Here is a 27048-nt window from a genome sequence, read left to right on the forward strand (position 1 = left end):
GGGTTCCAGCTGGAACTCCGAAATAGATTCCAGATGCTGGAATTGGAGATGACTGATGATAAGGACATGGAGGAAATGTGAATAGAACTTAAGAATACTTTTGTGCAAGTGAGTGAGAGGCAACTTGGTTTTAAAAATTGCCTGTGGAGAGATTGGATGTCCGAACATATCTGGAGGAAGATCACCCATAGAAAGGAGACCAAGGGAAGAGTGAACCAGAGCAGGACCAGGCAACAAAAAGTACAGGCACAAGCTGATTGTAGAGCAGCAGATAAGGAAGTGAAATGGAGTGTGAGAAGAGACCACAGAAGATAGATAGATAAACAGGCTGATAGAGCAGAACAGGCAGCACAGAGGGAGCATGTGGAAGAACTATATGATATCACTAAGATGCTATCAAAGAAAAGCTTCCAGAGGATCCGATCAGTAAGGAATAAGAAAGGAGAGATACTAACTACACATGAAGAACAATCACATAGGTGGAAGGAACACTTTAACAAAGTTCTAAATAGAGACCTTGGCAGTGAGATAAAAGAACAAGAACAAGTGGAGTACAATGATCCTAGTCCCAGCATTTGTGTAAATGCACCCCCAAAAGCAGAAATTTTGTCTATTATGGCAGATGGCAAATGGTGAGGTTGATTGTATTGTTTAGTTACCTTGCGTGTATGTACTTGTGCTAACTACCTTCTTCTTTCTGGCATAGTCCATGTTGGGGATTCACATTGCATAAAGCTGTGTGAAAAAACATAGCCCAGACAGCTCTTCACTGTAACTCTGTGTCTGCTGTATTCTGTCTAATTGCTAGACTGTAGCACTTCAGAATATGGTTTATAGCAGCATCTCTCAGTCTGTTTTTCCACCTAAAGTTTCTCAGTTCCTCAATTTCTTCCCTTTAATGCTAGCCTGTAGCTGTTGAAGTCTTGATTCCATACATTTTTGAACGTGGCCAACACACCCTAGTTTGCAAATGTTCAGTTGATCTTATAGAGCCTCAGTTCCTCATTTTGTTTGAATGCCTTTGAGTCACCATCTCCAAGATTATTTATGTATCTAACATAGCATTTTACTGAGTGTTGATGAATACTTTGTGCTCGAGCAACTTCCATACCACCACTTGAACCATAATAATTTCCTATGCACTCTTCTTCATGTTTATTTTTCATTTTATCATTACATCTGCAAGGCTTGGAAAGTATTTCCATGTCAACTACGTTGCCAGTGGCCACAGTTGTAGCTTCTAAAACACTATTCAGAGATGTGTGGCCCCTCTCCTGCCAGCTCCCATCAAAAACTATGGACAAGCCCTTGTTGTTATTTTCAATAACAGCTTGTTCAACATCATCTTTCAAATTTTCCTGTGCTATGTCTTCAACAAAAGAGTCTATTGCAATGATGTGGTTGTCAAATATTGAGGGTTGAACAGGGAGAGGTTCATCACTCCACATACTTGCTACTTGCAGCTCTGCCCCTACCTATTGACTGTAATCCATAAACCAGTCTAATATTTACATCATACAATTTACCTGTATCTGCAGTAGCATGTGAGGATTAAAAAAAAAAAAAAAAAAAAAAAACCACTGTGTTTGCAATCATTGCACATGGAACTCTAATTCACAACTCTCATTTCGCATACTGTTAAGGCAGAACTTTTAGCCTGTTGATGCGACCTTGTATAAGCTGCTGAATTGATCACAGATCAAAATAGAGTGGTAAGTTGTGAACCACACACACTTTTTTGATCCCTAGTAGAATGTTAAACTATAATGTACAGATGTGTATGATCATTACACATTAAGATGAATTATTTCCAGTTGTGTAAGAAAGCATACTAGTTCTTCATGAATAGTTAAAAAATTTTTTGAAACTCTTCTGTTAGGTGCTTTTAAATAATCAAACTGTAAATTGATATCATAAACACAAGAATAGAGTGTAACTCTTTCTGTGGTTGGGGAGGTATTGCATGTCATGCAGTGTATGATACTTTGTGTACTAATGGCCAACAATATGTGTATTGTATTTTCTTTTAAAAAATGTGGAAATATTCACAACGAATTACAACAGCTGCTGGCTCTATTTGCAAGGCCATGAATGCACAGACAATTGCATCCATAGAACTCTCATAAAAAATAGGATCATGGAAGTAATTTGCTTAATATGAAAATCGATAAGTGTTGTAAGTCTTACCAGACTTATATTTTATTTCTCTCTTCTTCACACACATACAAGATTAGCACATCTTGTGTGCACTCGAAAACTCTGTAAAGATGACTAAATCTAATAGCAATCCTATGCGATATAGTCATAAACTCACATTAACTTTTCATGAATATTTCTCATTTCTCAATGTCACCAACAGAAAAAAAACCTGTGTGGTAGTAGTGTCACAGGTGCAATACACAACCTTTGCACACTTTGCTAAATCAGCACATAAATATCTACTCTGATCACTGCCAAATTGGTTATCAATATCAAGAGACATTATAATGTGCATGCACATCAAAAAACCTTTTGCATCACCCCAATTCCCAGAACTCCGGATGACAGACGTCGACTGTGAACATCGTATCACAGAAACAGTCCCTTTGACTGTTCAGAAATGTCACTAAACCCGCCCAAAGGTGTAAACAACCATGCATGAGCAGCGTTTATTAGACGGAGGGTGTCCGACATCCGATCAGTTCCCGTCATTTCACCAGGTACACGACTCTTGTTGTCTGTAGTTCAACCATGCCTAGATGGTCAATACCACAGTTCGATCACGTCCGCATTGTTACTTTGTGCCAGGAAGGGCTCTCAATAAGGGGAGGATTCAGGTGTCTTGGAGTGAAGCAAAGCGATGTTGTTCGGACATAGAGGAGATACAGAGAGACAGGAACTGTCGATTACATGCCTTACTCAGACCACCCAAGGGCTACTACTGCAGTGGATGACCACTACCTACGGATTATGGCTCGGAAGAACCCTGACAGCAGCGCCACCATATTGAATAATGTTTTTCATGCAGCCACAGGACATCACATTATGACTCAAACTGTGCACATTAGGCTGCATGATGAGCAGCTTCACTCCCGACGTCCATGGCGAGGTCGATCTTTGCGACCACAACACCATGCAGTGTGGTGCAGATGGGCCCAAAAACATGCCGAATAGACCACTCAGGACTGGCATCATGTTCTCTTCATCGATGAGTGTCGCATATGCCTTCAACCAAACAATCGTTGGAGACGTCTTTGGAGGCAACCCGATCAGGCTGAATGCCTTAGACCCACTGTTCAGTGAGTGCAGCAAGGTGGAGGTTCCCTCCTGTTTTGGGGTGGCATTATGTGGGGCCGACATACACCACTGGTGGTCATGGAAGGCGCCATAACAGCTGTACGATACGTGAATGCCATCCTCCTACCGATAGTGCAACCATATCGGCAGCATATTGGCTTGGCATTCGTCCTCATGGATGACAGTTCGCATCCCCACCGTGCACATCTTGTGAATGACTTCCTTCAGGATAATGACATCGCTTGACTAGAGTGGCCAGCATGTTCTCCAGACATGAACCCTATCGAACATGCCTGGGATAGATTGAAAAAGGCTGTTTATGGACAACGTGACCCACCAACCACTCTGAGGGATCTACGCTGAATCACCATTTAGGAGTGTGACAATCTGGACCAACAGTGCCTTGATGAACTTGTGGATAGTATACCACAATGAATACAGCCCTGTATCAGTGCAAGAGGACATGCTACTGCTAGAGGTACAGCAGTCTGGACCACCACCACTAAAGGCCTTGATGTATGGTGGTACAACATGCAATGTGTGGTTTTCATAAGCAGTAAAAAGGGCAGAAATGATGTTTATGTTGATCTCTATTCCAATTTTCTGTACAGGTTATGGAACTCTAGGAACCGAGGTGATGCAAAACTTTTTTTGATGCGTGTATATCTGCCAGTACTAATCACATCACATTGCTGCTGAACGATATCGCAGAGACATTCATAGGTCCAGGACAGATTGTTCATCTCTTCATCCCATATTAGGGTAGCAGGACAAATGCTACAGTGGAAGCAAAGAAAACATATAATCATCATTTTTCAGGGTTTGGAAACTCCTTTTGACTTTTTTGTCCCTGTTTGCCAGTTAAATTCGGATTTTTAAACTCTCCTTGACCAAAAAACAATGTATTTCTTTTTCCTATGTACCCATTTACTTGTGGGTCAGCAAAGAAAAGAAACATATTCTGTTTTGTAGAAGGCAGGGCTTAAAATTACAACCTTATATTTCCAGAATCTCAGTTGCTTCTACTGTGGAAACAGATACTGTTTAGGTCAGTGTTCCACTACAAACACAACGTAGCTGGCAGTAGCACCTATTCATTAATTAATTCATTCATTCATTTTCTTTTCTTTTGAACCTGTCAGGTGGGCGCAGACAACATGTGTACATATATAAACTGCAAACTAAGCTATTATACATCTCGTTGCTGCCTCTGGATCGCGGGGTTCCAGGTTCGATTCCCAGCCGGGTTGGGGATTTTCTCTGCTTGGGGACTGGGTGTTTGTGTTGTCTTCACCATTTCATCATCATCATTCATGACAGTGCCAAGATTGGAATGCGTAAAAATTGGGACTTTCTATGGGCGCTGATGACCGTGCAGTTGAGCGCCCCGCAAACCAATCACCACCACCACCACCACTTTTATGCAACTTTACACAGACTAGTATTAGCTGTCTATATGTCGGCAAAATCAAGGTCATGTTTAATACAAATATTTGAGCTATGCAGAATTATATTCATGAGTCCAGATATTCTGCTAAATTGTAGATGTTCAATCATTTTGTTTTTGAATGTTTTGCCTAATGTCTACCAGCAGCCTGTTGTAGAATTTTGCACCAGAAATAAATCTCCATTCTAAACTCTAGATAGGAATGCATAGTCTATATGACAATTATTTTTACTTATAGAACTGTAGTTGTGAACTTCACAGTTCATCCTGAATTCACTCTTGTTATCAACTATAAATACCTCTATGGAGTATATAAATTGGCAGATAAGTGTAAGAATTCATAGGATCCTGAAGAGACTTTTTTCTGGTACTCCACACTTCTACAGAATAAATACTTTTTGATCTATTTCATTGCCCCAGAATATTATGCTATGGGACAGTAATGAATGAATGTATGGAAAGTATGCCAACGATCTCATTTTTTGGTCAACACAATGAGTGTACTGTAGACGTAACTGAGATTTTTGATTAACTTATCTATGTGCCCATGCCACTTCAGTTTGTTATCCATCTAGATGCCTAGGAACTTCATACATTGGATCTCCTCTTAGTATGTGCCCATTGATATCCAATTTTTGTACTTACAAGTGATTTTAATTTGTTTGGAACTGAATTATATGAATCTTTATCGGAGTAATGTCTAAACTGTTTTCTGTGAATCAGTTCTAAGCATATGCAATTATTCATCTGACTGTGTCTGGTAAGGATGTGTTTGAACCCTTCATCAGTACACTTGTGTCATCAGCTAACATAATAGTTTTTTTGGTACTCCTATGTCTTGGGTGTGTTACCTACATAGGTTAACACTAGGAGTGGCCCAAGCATCAGACCTTGCAGAATTCCCACTCAAAACTTAAGTCTTATTCCTGTTGTGTAATTTGTTAGTATGACCATCTAGTTTTCATTGCATGCTTGTGAGGAAAATACCTTAAAAGTCACACAATTTTAGTTTCTCTAATATATTTTTATGATCTACAGTATTGGAGGGCCTCCACAAGAGCACAGAAAATGCCAACAGGATATATTTTCTTTTTTGGTTCTGTTAGAACTGAGTTTGTGAATCATATATTGCTTTCTTGGGAGAGAAACTTTTATGGAAGCTGAACTGAGCTCTTGTTTAAAAGTTGTTTGTAGAAATGTGGTTCAATATTTTGCTGTCAGTAAGCTTCTCAAACAATTTTGAGAACATGGGGAGTTACCACCTCCTACTTCAGTGTCTCAGGAAATATGTCTTGACTGATTGACTAATTACAATGGTAGCTCGAGAGAGGTGCCACCAGTCAACACAAGATTTTAGTACTTTGCTTGAAATACCATCATAAGCAGAAGAGTTAATGCTGTTTGATTAATTATTTTTGTGATTTGATGAGATATAGTGGAGTGTTCAGTGTTTGTCTAAGTCAGTCTAATAGATCTGCTTTTGATGGACCATTTGTTGTCTTTTAAATGCAGCTCCCTTACTGGACCTTCAGGAAAATGTAATACATCTCCCGAAGAAGTGGCAGTAGTTACAAGTGCAATAGTCACTTAGATCACAGTAGTTCCACAGCAAGCAGGACAGTAATTTTGTTTTCAGAATTGACATGTTGTTCTTTGAGAAAGGGGTAAGTAGCAGATAAAATTACAAGAAAATCAGAGAAGGATGATGATGAGGAGGAGGAGGGGGGGGGTTACAAGGCTTCAGATTTACTGCTTCTAAGAAGGGAAAATTCCCAAGTGTACGCAATGTGCCGTCAGAGTATTTTCAACATACCTACTTAAAATATGTAAACTTTCAGTACTATTCTAATTATTTATTTTACTTATATTTGTTTTATGTTTTAAATTGTTATTTTACATTCATGGCATTTTTTAGTTTACCATTTCGCACACGCATGTTTTTTTAATTGAAAATAATAAGTAACTCATTATTATGGTTGAAAATAATAACAGTAACAATAATCAGGAAGAAAATGCTTAGAATATAATGTTTTTTTACACCATGCACATAAAATGAACAAAATTCCTTCACATAATATGTACAGCAGAGAAGACAATATAAAACAAAATTTAGCAGGATTTAAAATTGTCATGGCTGATAATCCAAATATTCTGATTTGTGTCAGGAATATTTAAGTACATTGGTAAGTGTTAGAAAAGAGAATTGATTATATACTAGCGAGTGCAACTTGAGCGTATTGTTTCTCAAACATGGATTGACATTGTAGGGTCCTGCCCACTCATCTCTTACAGGGTGCCTAAAGGATGCTGCCTTCTCAGATAGCTATACAAAAATTCAAGCTAATCACATTAATAGTTTTTATCACAATAAAGAAGACTGACAACACTTAACTTTGTATTTACAAAGCAAGCAATGGACGATATGCAAATAAGTCAGTGCCCTTCACTATATACAATGTCCATGTAAGCAATGGATATGGAGCACTGATAACTGCTCTGCTGGTGCCAGTCTACTACTTTGCCTGGTCTGTTAGTGCCGGTGTAGCACTGTGCAGCCGAGGCTAGCAGAAGTGGCACTTCTATTCTCTTTTTACAGAGGCTGCTCCTGTCGTGGTGCGGTCCTAGTCAGCAGGCTATTGGCTGACGTCGTCTCACAGCCTTCTCTGCTCTCGCGTTCTTCATCTTCATGCCAGCACTTGTGCTTACGCCAGAACAGACATCATAATCATTCAAATGGACAAAATCTGAAACTCTTCTCACAAAATTCTTCCAACATCGAAAGCTGTATATGTTCCACAGCTGTACCTGCACCATGGAGCCATTTGTGATCACCAGATGTTTCTCGTCTTTGGGTATGATGCTCAAAACTTCTTTTTCTCACACTGACTACCCACTTTCCCACTTTTTCATGCTTTTAAAAGAAGCTAGTGGCGAATTTGGACCAAGAATTCGAGAATCTGTTTGAAGCCCCAAATGTCCTTGTGACAGCATCAAATTCTGGTAAACGTACGTGTGACCATGTTAAAAGATATTTGAAAGATGTTTTCTTTCCCAGTGAGGGAGAAATATCTGTATTCTTGTTAGATTCTTGCAGTGGTCAGTGTGAAAGAACCTGTTAGAGAATCTTGTATCTCACCTAAGGACAAGGAACTTGTTCATCTGGTGATCCCAAAGGGCTCAGTGGCACAGGTACAGCCATGGGACGGGATATAGACAGGTTTCAAAGTTGGAAGAATTTTGTGAGAAGACTTTCATATCTAGTTCTGTTGAATGATTATGATGTCAATCTCCACTTGAGAAATGGTGTAATCAACCTGCAGTCTCTAGTACATAATCAGTTATTTTTGCCAAGGGTTATTGATGTACTGAAATATGCCTGATACAAATCAGGATATTTAGTGTATGACCCATGACAGTTTGAAATCCTGCTGAATTCTGTTTTATATTATCTTTGTAATGTATATTATGTGAAGAAATTTTGTTCACTTTATGTGCATGGTGTAAAAAACAAAACATTTTAAGCATTTCCTTACAAATTATCATTATTGTAATTATTTTCTATTGTAATAATGAGTTACTTATTATTTTCAGTTAACAAAATACAACTAAAAACAAAAAAATCCATGAATGTAAAATGCAAAATAACAATTTAAAACATAAAACAAGTACAAGTAAAATAAATAATTAGAATAGTAATGAATGTTTCAATATTTTAATTAGGTACATTGAAAAATATCTAATAGCACACTGTGTACAGCTTATTTTACAAAAATGGTATTTCAGAAACTATCTTTATTACACAGGGATGTATATGGCTTGAAAGTTTTGTTAATTTGTAACAAATGTTCGCATTTTTCAAAACTAATTGATGGTGGTATGGTAGTTTGCAAAATTTCAAATTATTACAAAAGTTGATTATACGGTTTTCAAGAACATTAATTATGTATCAGCTTTTATATGAAAAACATTGTTTCAAAGCTATTTCCTCTAAACCTAAAGTAACAAGTGCCTCTCGGGGTGTTTTACCCCTTAAAAGTAAAACTGGGAACAAACATAAAAATATGTATTTACGATTCCCCCCCCCTCACCCCCCCCCCTCCCCACACACACACCAAATTTCATCAAGGCAGTTTATTCACACTTGGGAATCTTCCATTGTGAGATGTGCAACTATAAACTATCAGCTCTGTACTTTGAAATTTATCTTAAAGGGCCAAACAATCCAACATTCCCTGTGCTAATTGTTGTGGGGTGATTCATCGGTGGAAATAAACAGTGAGATCGAAGTAAAAGATGGATCAATAACATGCTTCCCACATTACTATGGGACATAAATAGCGTATCAGTCCAAAAAGTTTCAAGCCAGAATTAATAAAAATGAGAGAACAGTGAAGGTAGTGGATTTAATGCTTTCAGTGTTCTACATAGTCTCCTCTCCCCCACTTGAGTACAATTTACAGAATTTTTTGAGTCCATACACATTTGCTGTTTATAAAGCTGCCTGTAGGTTGAAAGCCTGTACTTTCCAAATTTAGAAACATTTCTCCAATTAGTCTTTCTAGCAAGAAAATGTAGATTATTTGTATATTTTAGCTAATCTCTGTGCTGTAGTCTCATATTTTGTGACAGAGTAAGATGTTGAATTGACTTGAAAAATTCTACTACAGTTGTAGTAAGGTATAATGAAACATGTTTTACTTCAAAAATGTTTGCAGGGCAGTATCTTCAGGGACAAGTGCACCCTTAGTTCCTCTACTTCGAAGATTTGAATCCATACCTTCTAAACCTACTTCAAAAGCAGTCTCCTGGGACGAAAATTTACAGGCAGGAGTGAGTCAGACCTTGTCTCTGTATACTCATTAGTTAAGTACTTACTCTGAATGAATGTGTGACTCTGTTTTTGTATTATCATATTAGTTTAGTGAGGATAGGCACACCATTGCTATCCTTTTTAGTCGTAATGGATATTGTTATTCACATAATTGTTTTCAGGTGAGTCCAACTGAATGTTTCTTACGGTACTTGGACATACCAGATGACGATGATTGCGCATTAGTCGATTTGAAATTAATTGCTGTTGCTCTAGTGGCTCATTTGGACCGTCTTGCATCTCCGTATATTCCACCAGCAAGCTTTACAAAGGTAACAGTGAATAAAATTAAAAAAAAAAAAACTTTTTTTGTTCTCCTTCTCCTCATCCTCCCCCCCTCCCACCTTGACTTCTTCTTCTTCACAGTTACAATAGTGATATGCTGTAACTACAAGTATGGTCTGCATAACTGACACAAGTTTCTGGTTGATGTATTCTGTGTAATGACTTTTTCTCAAATGCACTGCAGCGATGACTATTAAGCATCTGAATCAGCAAGTTGTAATGTGTTGCATCTTTGATAGTGATGTGCAGCAGATTCATGACATTCCATTCAGATGTCTCTTCCTCTTTGAACTGTGCTCTGTAGTTCTGGTGTCACATTGATTTTCTGTAGTTCTACTTGATTTGTGACCTTTTCTGTTCACGTGGTCTTCAGAATTATCATATAGCAATCCTTGAATGCTCAAATTTGTTTTTGTCCAGTCTCTCCCAGAGTTCATACTTTACTCTCAAACTGAAGTTATTCTCTATGTAAAAGTTTTCATGTGTATTGTGTTATTAGAAATGAGGGTAACCTTCTGTTTATAAAATGCTGGGTTCATAATATTTATCAGGTTAATAATTTCCCATCTACTGCACTCATCAGAGATGTCAATTCAGTGAGATGTTAGCTTTGATAGTGTGTTTCTGCTCTTCACATCATATGGAGCTAGGACTTTGTGTTGTTTAATTTTATTTTGCATTGGGCATCAAAAGTGGTAGCCATGACTTGTTTTTAGCTTTTCTTCACTTTCAGATATGAACACTGTGTCATATGCAGACAGCGGCATAGCAGCCTTTTCCCATCATAATTTAATGCCACCATTGTTCACTAGTTTTCTGTAACTTTACGACCTCCTGGAAATGAATATAGATCAGAACTTATAATTACCAAAGTAACACTCTGCCACACACCGTCAGTTGGCTTGCGGAGTATGGATGTAGATGTAGAAGTGGCTACTTCAGTGAAGACTTGTGATGTAGTTTTAATGTTCCTGAGTTCATTTATTGCTGTTTGTTTGGTGCAGTTTATCTAGTGGCAATCTATGTTAATTTTTGATGCAAGAAGTAATGATATTTTAACCTTTGATTAATAAAATGCTGTCATTTTATATTTGACAGTTAAAACTCAGAAGTAACACAAAATTCATATCCATATGATTTTGAATTTTGTGTTGTTAGTATTTGTCACTTTATATAGAACATGATTATGATGATTTCTGGTTCATTGTATTAAAAAAGAAACTTTTCATAGTGCAATGGAACTGAGATTTTCTACTTTATGTGACAAGGAGGGAAGAGAGAACTGAAATTTATGAAAGAGCAAAATTGATATTGATCTGCGTCTTGTGTTCCTCCTCCTCCTCCTCCTCCTCCACCACCACCACCACCACCACCACCACCACAACAACATGATTTCCCTCCACCCCTCAAAAAAAAATCTCCCCTCCTGTTTCACTCCTACAGTTTTCCTTGTACCTCCTCCGGTTTCACCACTATAGTTTTTCTTGTATAATAATCATAATGTTATTGTACCATCAGTTACAGATGAAATCATTTGGTTTATAATACAGAAGAATAGTCAGAACCTATAAATATCCGATTTAACTACTACAGCCATTGGATCATTTGTTACACATTGGCATGAGATGTTGCAGAATATAATTTAAGTTTATTGCATGCTGTATATAATATTCTATTATCAGCTAGAAACTCCTACATTGAATATTAGCATTTTTGTATTAATAAACTGCATAGTGCCACTGTCCCGAATCATATACAGCAGGTATTTCTTTCATTTAATAATTTGTAAATTTGTATTGATACTTATTGTGGAGGAAATGTAGCACTTTTATTAATCTTGATTTCATGTGTGTGTGATGGAACGTTTTTCCTTCAAATAAAATGGGGTTTGGGTGCTTGGAGCAAAAATGAACAGGGAAGAAATAGTTATTGTGTTCTGATATCTTGAATTGCATATATTTCTAATTATTTTTTCTGCAACATAGAGAGTTTTGACATTTAATTGCATTTCCATAACACACAAAAAATGTTGTGTTATACACCCAGCTCAAAGTATGAATGATATACAACCTTCCTTGTGTTCATGATTATTGTGTCGGATAGAACAGAAGTTTAGTTTATTTTCGAAATGATTTCTGTATGTTGTCTAGAATGTGCGTGTGTCCAAGTATATCCCTAGGAATTTATTTTCCACTTTGTGGTTTTTGTGGTATACTCATTTTTCCTTGTGAAATGTCTGAAGTTAAGCTTGAAGACATTTTAATAAAATTTATATATTTTGCTGAATCATGGGATTATTTTCTCTTTTTTATGCCACACAGCAGCTTTCAGATACAAATTCTTGTATAGAAATTAAAATCTTTTTAACTTCTTAATTCAGTGATTTTTTTTTTATGAGAATGCTAGAACCACCATGGATTCTGTTGGTTCTGCAAAAGCTGCTGGCAACATTGAAATTTTGTAATTGATTTAAGACTTGTATTCTGTGTTTTGTATGGCAGTGTTCATGGATGCAGTGTATTTTGAAGCTATTTTTTTTTTAATTGTGTTAATTTTACTTTCTGTGCCATTTTTAATTGTAATTAACCCATGAATTAGGATTGAGCACTTTTCTCCACATAGTTTCTTATTTGAAGCACATTAACATTTTCCTCATCAGGTAACATGTAATTTTCTACATTTTTACATCTGCTTTCGTTCTTAGTTGTGGCTTTCAGCACCCTATATGTTACATAGCATTTTGGTCTTAGCCTCTTCTTGTGGCACTTTCTTTGTCATCCCCATTAATACCATTATTTATAATTTAGTATATCAGCTAACATTCTGATAGTTTAGGTCCTGATGTGTTTTAAGTTTAATCCGTCTTCTTAGGGACTATGAACACTACTCCTAGCCTGTTAGAATGCTGCCCTTTATTGTAAATGGTCACTGGTCACAGTGCTGCTAACTGTAATCCTGAATGTTATGTAGAGGCTTCTGGCAGTGTGTATTTATGAGTTGCTGTTCAGTGCTGCTGTGGAGAGAGTTTCACGCAACCGTTCTGTCACTACATTGTTCTACATGTGTCAATACCTCGTGTTACAAGTTTGCTTCAGTGGAGATGTGATAATAGAATATTTGTGATGTAGTAATTCATCAGAATCAGTTCTACATTTGAGTTTAATTTTATTCTTGAGATGATGAATGTAGTTAAAGAAAAAGCCATACTCCATTTTAAATAATCTATGCTGTTTCTCAGCAAAAGGATCATTTAATCCAATTGTGATGGTGGTGATTATGATAAACTTGACAGAATTCTGGTATTTGTGTAAAGAACAAAATATCCTTAAATAATGTGCTTACCAATTATGAATAACAATGTAACATGTGTGCACAAATATGCAGCACACCATTCATATTAAAAAGGCATAGAGTCACTCTTTCACATACAAAAAGTACTTAACAGATGTGAATGATATGTAAAGTATCATGGAGCTACTTAAACCCAGTAGGAGACTGCACTCTGAAAGTTTTAATTTCTCCTATTACTCCTAATTCCAGACACACAAAGCAAAATGAAATGAAACAGATATGTTAAGTTTGTTATAGGAGGATGAAAGGAAGACCTCATTTTGTTGAGGGATGTTTTGAAAAAATATATTGAATCAAACTGCATACAGCACTCTTGTGCAAGCTGTTCTGAGTAGTGATAGTACGTTTAGGTCCTCAACGAGTTAGTCCAGATGCCAGAGATATGAGGAATTGAGACAAATACTTGGAATATTGTAATAGCCAGTTTACTTAATACAAAAATGTTACAGACATATACAAGGATTATAAATGGCAATCACTGGAAGGGATAGCATGTGTATGGTTGTGTACAGTCATTTTACCTTCTCTCCACACTCTGTAAAGTGACTTCTAGAGTAGATGTTCATAGAATAATTACATTCTTCAAATTGTTTTATATGAGGATGCTGTTTTGTTAGTGTACTCTTAGTACTTTTACTGTCTGTTTGACTGTGTTTTAGCATTGGCATTGGTTTATCAAGGATTTGGGATTTATTTCTGTTGGCAGGTGACTTTCATGTTGCCTTAATGTTACCTTAATTTGAGAGGCAGGAAAATTTGCATGCCATCTGCGAGTTGAGTAGTATTCTTCTGTGTTTTCTTGTTTTGAATGTTTATGAATATGAGGTGTGGGTGACAATTAGTTACACATTTTCCTAAACTGAGATAGGAAACTGTTTGTAAAGCAGACACAGACTAATCAGTGCTTCACACTAACAGTCATTAATCTGGCAAATGAATTTCATCCGGTTTTGGTTTATCACCAAAGACAAAAAGGTTTTCAAGATAGCGAGGAAGGTATTTGTGTTTGGTCAAACTGATAGAGAGGCATTATCAAACTATTTAAAATACAAACTGAGAATGATGGTGATTGAGGAAGCAGAGACTATTGTGCTCTAAAAAGATCGACACGAGAAGCATAAAATAACTTTCACCATTGTACTGCAGCAAAAGGTATTGTTGAGAACTCGAGAATAATTTGGTCCTACGTAAAATCCCTAAGTGAGTCAGATGTTTCTGCCTAGTCACTGGTTAACCAGTCAGGTGTGGAAATAGAAGAACCATCATTTGATTGTCACACAAACTCCCATAGGTATCCCTGGCATAGAGGAGCAACTGAAAATGTTGAAAACAAATAAATCGCCAGGTTCTGACAGAATCTCAGTTCACTTTTCCAGAGACTACTCTGTGGCATTGACCACTTACTTAGCTTGCATTTATTGTGGATCTCTTGCCCAGTGGAAATCCCCAAGTGGCTGGAAAAAGTACAGATGACTCCTGTATGTAAGAAGAGTAAAGGAAAGGATCCACAAAATTACAGACAACGAACCCACAAAATTACATACCAATATCCTTAATGTTGGTTTGCTGCATGATTCTTGAACGTATTCTCAGTTTGAATACAGAATATTTTCTTGTGATGGAGAAGCTTCTGTTAACAACCAAACCATCACTCATTTGAAACTCAGCCTGCCTTTTCTCACATTTACTCGGTGGTCCATGGATGAAGGACAACCAGGCAGATTTCATATTCCTAGATTTCCAGAAAATGTTTGACATGGTGTCCCACTGCAGACTGTTAACACATATGGAATAGACTCCCAGACATGTGAATGGCTTGAAGACTTCTTTAAGTAATAGAACACAGTATGTTGTCCTCGACAGCAAGTCTTCATCAGAGATAAGGATATTGTCAGGAGTTCCCCAGGGAAGTATGATAGGGCTGCTATTATGTTCTATATACATAAATGATCTGATGGACAAGGTGAGCAGCAATCTGTGGCTGTTTGTTGTTGATGCTTTGTCGTATGAAAAGTTGTCATCGTTGAGTGACTATGAGGATACAAGATGATTTAGACAAAATTTCTAGGAGTAGGAAAAACAGTCCCAGAATATTCAAATACAGCATTAATAATGTGGTGCTTGACAGTCATCTCAGTAAAATATCTTGGCGTGGTGTTGTGAAGTGCTATGAAATGGAATTAGCACAGAAGGATGGCATTAGGGAAAGTAAGTGGTCAACTTTGGCGTATTGGGAGAATTTTAGGAAAATGTAGCTCATATATAAAGGAGACTGCATATGGAAAGCTAGTGTGACCCATTGTTGAGTACTGTTCAAAATGTTTTGGACCCCAATCAGGTTTGATAAGATTGATAAGACAAAGACATTGAAGCAATTTAGCAGCAGGCCGCTAGTTCTGTTACCAGCAGTTTTTATCAGTGCCCAGATATTATGGAGGTGCTTTATGAACTCAAATGGGAATCCCTGGAGGGCAAGATGATGTTCTTTTCATGGAATATACTGAGAAAAATTAGAGAACCGACATTTGAAGCTGACTGCAGAAAGATTCTCTTGGTGCCAACATACATTTTGTGTAAGGACCACAAAGATAAGAGATGTTAGGGCTCATATGGAGGCATGTAGACAACTGTTTTTCCTCACTCTGTTTGCAGGTATAACAAGAAAAGAAATGACTAGTAGTGGTACAAGGTATCCTCTGCCATGGACCACACAGTGGCTTGTGAAGTATGTATGTAGATGCAAGTGTAGTTCAGCTTTCCCAAACTCACAGCAGTTTTGCTTAAAGCTGGAAGAGGTTACAAATTGCAACTTGGATAAGTACATTTGAAGGAAGATAATAAAAGACTGGAAAGAGCTACCCTGGTTTAATGATACTGTATGCAGAATGTTGTGAAAACAGAGATCATTACACTCTGGCTACAAGAAAGATAACAGGGATACTGATAGAGAAAAGTTAATGACAACTTGTGTTTCTGTAAGAAGGATCATATATGAGTCTACATTGGTTTTCACATCAGATCCTGGTGAAAGATTTATTAGAATATGTAAAGAATTTCTACTCATACATATAGACAATAAATGGATTTAAACTTTCCATTCAAAGTCTCAGAGGTCTGTCTGGTGTCTAAACTGAAGACACCAGACAGAAAGCAGAAATTTTAAATTTTGTGTTTAAAAATGTACTCACACAACAGGATACTACCATACTGATGTTTGACTGCTGCACATATTCACAATTGAGTGATGATGTTATTAGCAGCCAGTGTAATGAAAAACAATAGAGACCACTTAAAGCAAATAACGGACCAGGTCCTGAATGAATTCCAGGTAGATTTTATATTGAATACACTACAGAATTAACTCCTCTCCTAGCTCACATTTATCAAGAATAGCTCATGTGGTGAATAGTCCTGTGTGACTGGAAAAGAGGCAAGTCATCCCTGTTTACAAAAAAGGGATTAGATCAGATCAGAATTGTAGACCAAAATCACTGATGTCCATCTGTTACAGGATCCTAGAGCATATTCTACACTCACAAATTTTGATGTTCCTGTTGGAAAATGAACTTCTCTAAAAAAAATCATCAGACATTCAGGAAAGGCATTCATGTGAAAAACAGATTGCTGTGTTCATACACATCATCTTGGAAACAATAGATGCTGGTAAACAGAGAGACTGCAGTGTTCTAGATTACCATAAGGTGTCTGGCACCACATCATCAACTTCTAATCAAGATACAATCATATACAGTATCTTCACAAAAATGTGATTGTGGAATATTTGACTAATAGAACATAGTACATTACCTGTATACTGGACAGTGAATATTTCATAGAAATGAAAGTAACATCAAATATGTCCTAAGGAAGCACAATAGGACCACTAATGTGATTCTTCAAGGTCTCCTGGCATAATTTATGATGAAATAGTTCACAGATGAATGGTCGGATTTCAGTGTCGAATGGGGACAATATTTTGTTGAGGACAGGAAAAGTGACAGCAGACACATCAGCAGCACGCATTCTTGTGCGTAAGCCTCGGATGGAGTAGTGAGTTGGCAGGAGGAGGTGGAGGACATGCTCAATGTGGACCGTACATAGATCAGTGCATCAGAGGGAGAGGGGGGGGGGGTGCATAAAAGCATAAAAATACCACACTAGATTCTAGGCCTCAATTCGTCAGTGCACCTGTTGATGGCAGTGTGATTGTTTACCAAAATATTGTGCCCATTGGACTCTGATAATTGGCCATTCACCTATGAACAATTTCATAAAGACCTCTAATATTTCCAACACACACAAGCGATATATCAGTTAGGATCAGTGGTACTATAAGATTGTTCACTGACACTACATTTGTGTACAGGAAAGTATTTTCATTGAAAGATCATAAGGAAATTCAGAAAGACTTGGACAAAATTTTGACTTGGTGTTATGAATACCAGCTCTCTTTAAATGTGAGCTGTGTAAAGTCTTGAACACTGCCTGTGGCAAGCTAATGCTATAAGTTGCTAAGATTATCCCGATAACAAAGATAAAGAACCACATAGAATCTGATTACAAGATTAGTGCTTAACTTCTTGAGCTCATAACACTATATAAGTGTCTAGGGGTAATATTAAGAAGCTATGTGCAATGGGACGATCACATAAAATCAGTATTAGAGAAGGTGACTAGAAGACTTAGATTTGTTGAAAGGGTTCTGGGAAAGCTTCATGCATCTCTAAAGGAAATCACATACAGTATGGTAGTGTGACCAATTCTAGAATGTTGTTCCAGAGGTCGGAGTCCGTATTACGTTGGCATGAAAACAGGGTCAAACTAATTCAGAGATGCGCTGCTAGGATCGTAACTGGTCAGTGTAGCCCGCAAGAGATTTTAACAGAAATACTCAGGTAACTTAAATCGGAATCTTTGGAAGGACAACATTGTAGTTCTCATTTAGAGAACTTGTATTCAAAGATGATTGTGCAACCGTTATGTTGCCACCATTGTATATCTCGCATAGGGATCATGAGGAAAAAATGAGAGAATTAGGGCATTTACAGAGAGACATATAGACTCATTTCTTCCTTGCCTAATATGCAAATAGAATAGGAAAGAAAATTAATAATATTGGTATAATTTAAGCCATATAGAGTCGATGGGAAAAGTGCTGCGGTCACCGAGTGGCTCAGCAGTGTCATACAGGCAAGGAAGTGGTGACACCACCAGTGAGGTAAGGCCATTCACACCAGCAAGTCAGTATCCCATTGTGGCAGCCACACTACCTAGAGGTAGATGAGTAGCTGTGGATGAGGAATGCGAGATCCAGTGGACCCAGTGTAGAAGGGACATATCACCACAGCAGTGTCTGCCCACATGAGCAGAGGCTGGCAGCCAGGAGTTTCCCTGCCCAAGTGATGGCAGATGAGTGGCTGCACAGCCCTGGATGAGACCCAGAGACACTCAGGGTTGAAGGCTAGCAGCAGCTGAATTAGGCCCCCTAAGTGACCTGCCAGTTAGAAAATGCTAAGTCCACAGCATAGGACTTGGGATCAGCTGCAGGGCTGCAGCCAGCATCTCCAGACTGGCAAGGGAGATTGGTTGAGCCACTTACATTCATGGACTCATGAACCAATGTAGATCCCTCCTTGGGACTGCTGGCTGGCAGACTATGATATCTTAGACTACAATTGCAAGTATTTATACAGTCTTTACCCATCCTTAATTTACTTCAGCATTGTTTTCTTTCCTTTTTCCTTTTTTCCCCCCTTTCTTTCATATAAACCACAAGAAGTCCATGGTTAAGCTGTGAGTTAACTGGGCCACCAATGCTGCAATGGCTCTGCCTTCCTGCTGCATCATTGATGGTTCCACTCTGACGGCACCCTGTGATGTAGTAACCACCTAGCACTGTAGTGCAGTTCTTTTTGTATCATCAGCAGTCCCCAATGCAATAACATTCAGTCAGCTCTGGTCTGATACGCTTATGTGGCCACTTGCACTAGCTATGGCAGGTGTCTTATATGGTCCAGCACATTAATATGAACACCACCTGTGGTAGGTGTCAACATGTATTAACCACTCACAGATAGATTGTGGCGCACTAGCAGTGAGAGGTTTACAAAAAGTGTTAAGAGGGGGGGTGGGGACAAAGAAAACAATGTTGTTGTTGTTGTAACGCAGAAACGGAGAAATTTGTTTGACATCCAAAAGGACATCATCATTGGCATTTGGCCCATGGGTGGAAGCATTTCCTAAATGGCTAAGTTTGTAATCGGTTCACATATTGCTGTGTTAAAAGTACACTGTACGTGACAAAATGGCACTATCCAAAGCCGGTGCTTAGGCAACTGGTGCATCATGGGCCATAGATGATATGGGTGAATGACAGCTGCAGAGATGCAAATAGACATGCAGCCGTTGACCAACTGACTGCCCAGATGAGCCAAGAGGCTACTGACAGTGTCTTTTTAGTGACTGGTCAGTGGACATTGCTGCGTATGGGCCTCTTCAGCAGGCACCTTGTTCATGCATCCATGCTGACTGCTGTTCATCAGTGATGAAGGCTGGAATTTGCATGCCAATACCACAACTGGATTTCCACTGAGTGGCTGCAGGTGGGCTTTTCTGATGAATCACCTATTAGGTTCCATTGGAACATTATCATCTGGGGGATATTTTTGTGGCATTCCCTGGATGCTATCATCATTCTGGAGGGCACAATTAATCACAACAAGTATGTGCCTATCCTTGGGGACCATGTCCAACCCTGTGTGCAGTTTGTATTTTGTTGGCACGATGGCATTTATCTGCAGGATGGTGTAATGTGTTGCATAGCTCGCAGTGTACGTGCGTGGTTCGGAAAGCACCAGGATGAGTTTGCTGTACACCCCTGGCCAACTAACTCCCTGGATTTAAATCCACTTGAGAATTGGTTCATGCCATGGATCCTCAACTAAATAAACCTAGTGCAGCTCACCATGGCACTGGTGTTGGCATGGCTCCACATCCCTGGTGGTACCTTCCAGAACCTCAGTGACACTCTTCCCACATGCCTTGCAGCAGTCTGCACTGCAAAAAGTGATTATTCAGGATTTGACAAGTGACCACTTTAATGTGATTGGACAGTAATTTTTACTCTACTGTGCCCAATTATCTGCAGTGCAATAGTACCAATACCTGCCATTTGCAAGCAGTGCACTACACTATGGGATTCAGGTCCACCTATTATGCAAACAACTGTTGCTCATAAGTATACAACATGTTTCAGCACCTTTGTGCCATCATTGATGAGTATTTTTAGAGAACTGAATTTCCATAATTTTTTCTGCAAACATGGCTACTGCTAGAGCTTCAAAAACCAAATTATGAGTGCACTACAACTGCAGTATCTGAGCTCACCATACAAACTGACTGAAAGTTTCAACTTACCACAAGCTTTTATCCTTACCTTTCACTTTCCACAGAGATTCTCCCACAATACTGCAAGTATATCACCACTGGGTGAACAGATATAGTGAGAAGTTTGGCTTTCCCACAGCATTAAGGCTGTTACTGAAATGGAATTCAATTACTCCTACTGGAGTGGACACGGTGTTAATTGTATGTGGTAAGTTAAAACTGTGAGCTGAATCAAGTATTGAACATGGCCTGTGGAAAGTTGAAGCCATGAGTTGGTACATGAGATGAGATTGGATTTTGCAGTCGATAGCGTACTACTAGTCAACTTAAAAGGCAGTAGTTGATCTTAAAGTAAATAAACTGGCTATGACATCATATTCACACATGAGTAGCTTGTTGAGTGGTCTTAGGAGAGATCTACATGTTTTTAAATTTAAAAAAGAAGAAGAAGAAGAAGAAGAAGAAGAAGAAGAAGACCATGTCAAACTGATCATAAGCACAGTACTTCTGTTTGATGAAGATATTTATAGATTTATGTGGCTTTACATTGATGTATTGAAGACAGATTGATATCTGCTGTTTATCTGTATTCTTATTTGTCAACATCTTTGGTTTCAGTTTTGAAACAATCCTCTGTATTGATTATTTATTGTGCTTCTTTTAATGTTAATCATAATCTACATGCATCTGTGTGTTCTGTTTTGCAGAATATGGGACAGTATCAAGAAGTTCTAGCCTGGGGTTGGCTTGCATGGGGCAGCGGTAGTGGCACAGCTATGTCTCCCCATTGCTGCCAGTGTATTGGAGAACTAGGAGTGGTTCAGATTTCGTGTGCTGAACGTTGCATGCATATCCTTGCTAATACAGGCAAGGTTTATGTCCTGCATTACAGTTCTGAAACTCAGGTTGGTTATAGTAATTTTTTACGTATTACTTTTGACCCAAAATGAAAGTCTGAAAATGTTTTAAATTGTTTATGCACTAGAGGAAATAAAAATGTGGTAGTTGGGGGTGTGACCAAGTGAAGCATTAAATGTGAAGAGCTGTTCGAGAAGTACACAAAAATTGCCATGTACCTTGTCCTGTACCATTTTACAGGGCATTACAGTATTTGGTATGTAAATGTATAATGTTTGACGCTACAGTGAAGTTTTATTTATTAATCAATGTTGTAAAGTTCAATCAGTTATTTTTGTATTCAAGCTCTTTCTGCTTTTTTTAATTGCAAAGAAAAAAAAACCACCCTGAAACTTCTACCTTATGCTAGACACAATTACAGCTTTATACATTTCTTTTACATCTTCTTATGCCACCTGTGCTATCTAAAGCTGTTTATTGCATTAAATCAAAAACCACTGGGTTCTATTTAAATTATCAAGAGGTATACATTTACGGTAATCGAGGGAGGAACTGGTATTGTACAGATATGGTAGTTCACCAAATGTTGTGCTTTATCTTCAGGGCTTTTTATATGCTTGTAAATATTACATTTAAATATTTTGTCCTGGTCCATTTGCATACAAATAAACATTATATATTTTAAAAATTTGCATTACAGTTCTTGAATTGTCCAATTTTATTACTTCTTAGCCCCGTAGTTAATTGTGTGTAATTCAAACCAGGTATTATGTTATCTTTGTACTCACTGATTTTAGAGAATGTATTTTATCTCTTCAGTTCATCCTACCTGGAGCTATGTGATATGAACCTCATGGTTTCGAGACCAAAGTTGTTCTTTTTCACATTATATAGATTACGTTACTGTTTGACCATCACATGGGCAATGTTGGTTGTGTCAGTAGTGTTGTGACTGTGCCATCTTGTAATGTTTTGTGGTTCCTGGCTGGATGAGGAGAGGGTGGTCTGGTAGGTGGCTAGCTGGTTTCCTCTCACTGCAACACAAAATGCACACTTGGTTAAAATATACTTTATTACTGGAACCAATTGAGTACTTAACTTCAATGATGTCCAGTCTGAAGTTCTGTGGTTAACAGCAATCAAATAAAATGTTCTGATTCTTGAATATTGTCTGTGTCTGTATCACGACTACATACGTTGACTAACGTTCCCTCATAGCTAGATAAGGTGCGAGGCGACGACTATCACTGTGGAAGACTAGAGCACAGTGCTACATATTGAGATGCAATGCGAACTGAGCCCCATGCGACATACTGAGGTACTGATATTGAGACAGCTTGGTCAACGACGGCGGCCTATATGCCTGCTGTCCAGGGACGTTATCGGTGTGCAGTCTGGGGGCATGCCATGGTCTTCTCTTGTCATAGGCACCCTTAGTTCAGCGCCTGCTATACAATGTTTCCAAGTGCTGACTGGTGTGCTGGCGAAGGCATCACCAGCAAAAGTAGTATTTATAACTTTATTGATGCTAAATGATAATTACTTGAGGGTGCTCTGCTAGCATTGTGTGGGTTCTGATTTATCAACTTAGGGTTTCTGAAAAGTGGGCTAATCAATTTTGCCAGCTGTTCATTATCAGAATCTCTCCTGTGCTCCAACCACCAGTATTTGGTGTTATGGTGAAACACTGTATGTTTTTGAGATCGATCAACTTCACTTACTGACATGGACTGTGTGAGGCTACCACAACCCCAACATCAAAACAAGGTTTACCTTGTTAATTACTGCAAGCAACCAATGGTTGATCTGATGCTCATCCAGTTTTGAGAAAGGTGCTTATCACTACTGAAAGAAAGAAAGAAAGAAAGACACAAGAAACAAAAATTTTGACAATGTAACCAAAAATTCATACAGTTCCCTCCAGCTTCCAGTGTTTGAAGCAAAATGTTAATTGGGGGCAGCTTGTCAGGCATATGATGCTTGACTTAGGCTTACCCATACATATGGGGATCATAGTCAATTTCTTTTGGAAATGGAAAATAGAGCCTTCAAATTATATTTATAAAACTCATTACTGAATGGGTGGTACTGCTGGTGGATATCAACACTCATCCAAATGACCAAGAACATTGGCCTGTCCTTCAGATACTACATCATAGAATATGTTTTATAGTTCAGAATTTGCTTCTTGTAGTCAAGAAACAACGGCAATTTTCTTGAAATGAAGCATGGTCTACATGCGTGAGTGAGTGTAGATAAACTCTGTGATTAACCAGTTATTGTAGAACGACATAGCTGTATCAAGTAAAGCAAAAGCATTACATAGTGAGACTTTTTCATGTATGCAGGAATGTTGCCTGCAGAGAATTTGCAGATAAAAATTCCTCTTCCACTTTTTGGTTTGGCCAGTGGCTTAGTCAGTTATTAATATCAAAGTTTTTTTTATTTATAGGATTGACTTTTGAAACACACATTGGAAGAGGCATGCGTGAAGCTCACATACAAAGAAAAGTATGCTCAGATTCATTTTCCAAGTAGAGCTGTAGCATAGTTTTCATTTCTGCTGAACAGCTAGATTCACAGCTCATAAGGCATCAGCCTCCATTGGTGACATGTCTGGAGCTTAGCAGGTTGCATACCTAAGTTTATGTCTGTGCTTTTATAGTCCATTCTTGAATTAGTAATACTGGGATGGGGAGGATGTGAGTATGCTGTGTGCAGACGGAGGAGGAGTTTGCCACAGTTTGCGAACAGTTGAATGTGCTTTTGGCTACGGTCAGTTGTCTTCAGGCTGCTGCCTGGGGGTGTAGTAGTGGTGGAGAATCTGGTACATTGCCTGAAACACTTCAGGTGTCACTTGTTTTGTCCATAGGCTCTGCTGCTGAGGGACCTCCCACTGCACCTGATGAAGTGGATCTGCCCTCACAGGAGAATGAGTGGCTTGTGGTAACAAATTTGTATCACTTGAGACAGAGGACCAATGTGGAGGCTGGCCACCTGGCCTTGCATGTTCACCCTGTGGATGGACAGATGGCTGCTCCTTCAGCAAGGTCCAAGCAGGCACATGGAGGGATTTACTTGTGATTGTGAGCTCCAACTTTACACACATTATGCACCCTCTTAGGCAGATAGCATTCAGAGCCTGAAAGAAAGCCAGTGTGCACTTAGTATGTCTGCCGAGATGCCTCATCTGAGATGTGGAGGAGGTCTTGCCTGCAACTGTCGAGTGGTCAGGGTGCAGTCATCTGCAATTTGTGGCTCACATCGGCACTGATGATGCCTGTAACTTGGGTTCTGAGGCCATCCTCAGTTCATACAGGCGACTGGCGGTGGTGGCGAAGGTTGCTGGTGGAGCTTGCAATTTTCAGCATTGTTCTCTGAGTTGATTGGGGTCCTTTGGTTTGGAGCCATGTGGAGGGTCTCAACCAGAGACTTCGTTGACTCTGTGACAATCTTGACTGGAGATTTCTGGACTTGCATTATCAATTGGGGAATTGTAGGACTCCCCTTGATAGATCAGGGGTGTACTACACAAAGGAAACAGCTACTCACGTAGCAGAGTACTTCTGTGTGCTTATATCTTCGAGACAAGGCACTGGACTCTCATAATTTTGTACATACTGTATGTCAACCCCAGACAAGTCCATTCATGCCATAAATGCCATTACAAAAAATTTCAGTCTTGCGTAGTTTGTGAGATTACCGATTCAATTCAAAACAATAAAAAGTACAAAAGAAAGAAAAGAGTAATGTACATTGGGTAGACATCTCATTTTGTTACTTAAGATAGGAGACAGCACATTAACTAACAATTGAAGGAAAATTGTTCAAGAATTCAAATACTTCTTTAAATACGGGGTGTCTCAAGAGGAATGGTCAGTATTCAGGGACATGACAGGAATGAAGCTAAAAAGTCTAGTAAACATGGTCTCTAAAAGGCATACCTTAAGAGCTATGAGATTTCTTCAACTTTGACACTGTGAAACAAATCTCTTCTACTGCAAGCTCTTTCCCTTCCACATTTTGAGAGGTGGTAGTATATACTAAAGAAAAGAAAAAAAAGTTAAGTAAACATGGCCTCTAAGGTGCATACCTTAAGAGCTATGAGCACTTGTTCATCTTTTCTTCTGTAAAACCCATCTCATCTACTGAACAAATGCTCATGGCTCATTAGGTATGCATTTTAGAGCCCACATTTACGAGAGTTTCTTACTTTGAATGCTCATTCCTGTCATATCCCTGAATATTGACCATTCGTCCTGGGACACCCTGTATTTCCATCATCCAGGATATGAAACAGAAACACAGTCAGTCAATAACGAAAATAATTACATTGATTAAGTACTGCCAGATTGGGTGTCAAAGGTTATTTGAGGTATAAAGATATGAGAGGTATCCAAAAGCAAAAATTATTCCACTTCATAATAGGCTAATTGGCACAGCAACTATTTTTCATGACTGTATAAAGAAACAGTGTCAGTTGCAAAGCTGTTTTTGTTACAAATAACACATTTCCCCTGGTTTAAGACTTCATCAGATTTTATGACAAGGTATCAAGAGCATTTCATATTACCGGCTAGGAAGGTGGTTGATCAAAACTGATGGTGAATAAACCATCTAAAAGACCTTTCTGTCAGAGACTCATGATCAGTTCTGACCAATCACCTTTCTTGCTGATGATATGAAATACTCTTGATATCTTGTCATAAAATCTGATGATACCTTAACCAGGTGAAACACACTATTTGTAATAGAAATAACTTTACAACTGAGATTTTCTCAATATAAAGTAATACAAAAAAAAACTCATATTTACAGAATATTTACTGTGGAAGCATAGCACCAAAACTGGAAAAAATGTGTTTTACTTCATGATTTTGTCATAATGAAAAGTGCAGTATTTTGTTAATAACTTTTGCAGTGCCCCCAGTTGGTTGATGGATTTGGAGAAAAGGACGTAATGAAATTGGCTGCTCATCCAGATGGGAAACATTTTTTATCTTTGACAAGTGACGGGAATATCTATGCATGGGGTTGTGGTGATGATGGGCGCCTAGGTCTTGGTGATACTAATTCGAGAGATGACCCAACATTGATCCAGGCACTTGTTGGCAAAACTGTTATCCATATTGCTTGTGGCAGCACATACAGGTAATTTTCTGTTACACACTTAAATTATTTTTGTCCCATTAATAAAAGTGATTAAACTGAAAGAGGTGGTATTGTTGTCAGAAGAATGAGAACTTAAAATAACATACTGTTTTAAATTATTTGAAACAAATGAAGAATTGCTGTTTACTTTAAAAATGAACTAATGTGTTGCTGCTGTACACACAGTAAGCAGGAAAGAAGGTTCAATGTAGTGGGCATCAGTATTTTGCACACTCTTTGAGGTAGATGATGATGATGATTACCCAGTATCCACGTGATCACCTCGTATCATTGAGACACATGACGATAGTATACTGTAACATCGAAATCAGTTGTAAATAAAATAAGACGTATAAATACAGCTGAAGGTGTCATCCCTACTAGGTAAGGACAGAGTAACAACTATCTTACCACTATCTGTCGA

At 38.4% G+C, this 27048-nt stretch overlaps 1 protein-coding gene across 1 annotated transcript in view; it reads left to right on the forward strand.

Moving 5' to 3' along the window:
• Positions 1–27048, forward strand: part of LOC126248847 (E3 ubiquitin-protein ligase HERC2) — an 851297-nt gene that overhangs the window by 90460 nt on the left and 733789 nt on the right. Inside the window, exons 9-12 of the mRNA XM_049950269.1 lie at positions 9439–9553; positions 9716–9865; positions 21323–21520; positions 26395–26624. Coding sequence (XP_049806226.1) covers positions 9439–9553; positions 9716–9865; positions 21323–21520; positions 26395–26624 — 693 coding nt within the window. The remainder of the gene's footprint in view (positions 1–9438; positions 9554–9715; positions 9866–21322; positions 21521–26394; positions 26625–27048) is intronic.

This window comes from Schistocerca nitens, chromosome 3 (genome assembly GCF_023898315.1).
Source record: "Schistocerca nitens isolate TAMUIC-IGC-003100 chromosome 3, iqSchNite1.1, whole genome shotgun sequence".
In the NCBI taxonomy this organism is placed as follows: Eukaryota; Metazoa; Arthropoda; class Insecta; order Orthoptera; family Acrididae; genus Schistocerca; species Schistocerca nitens.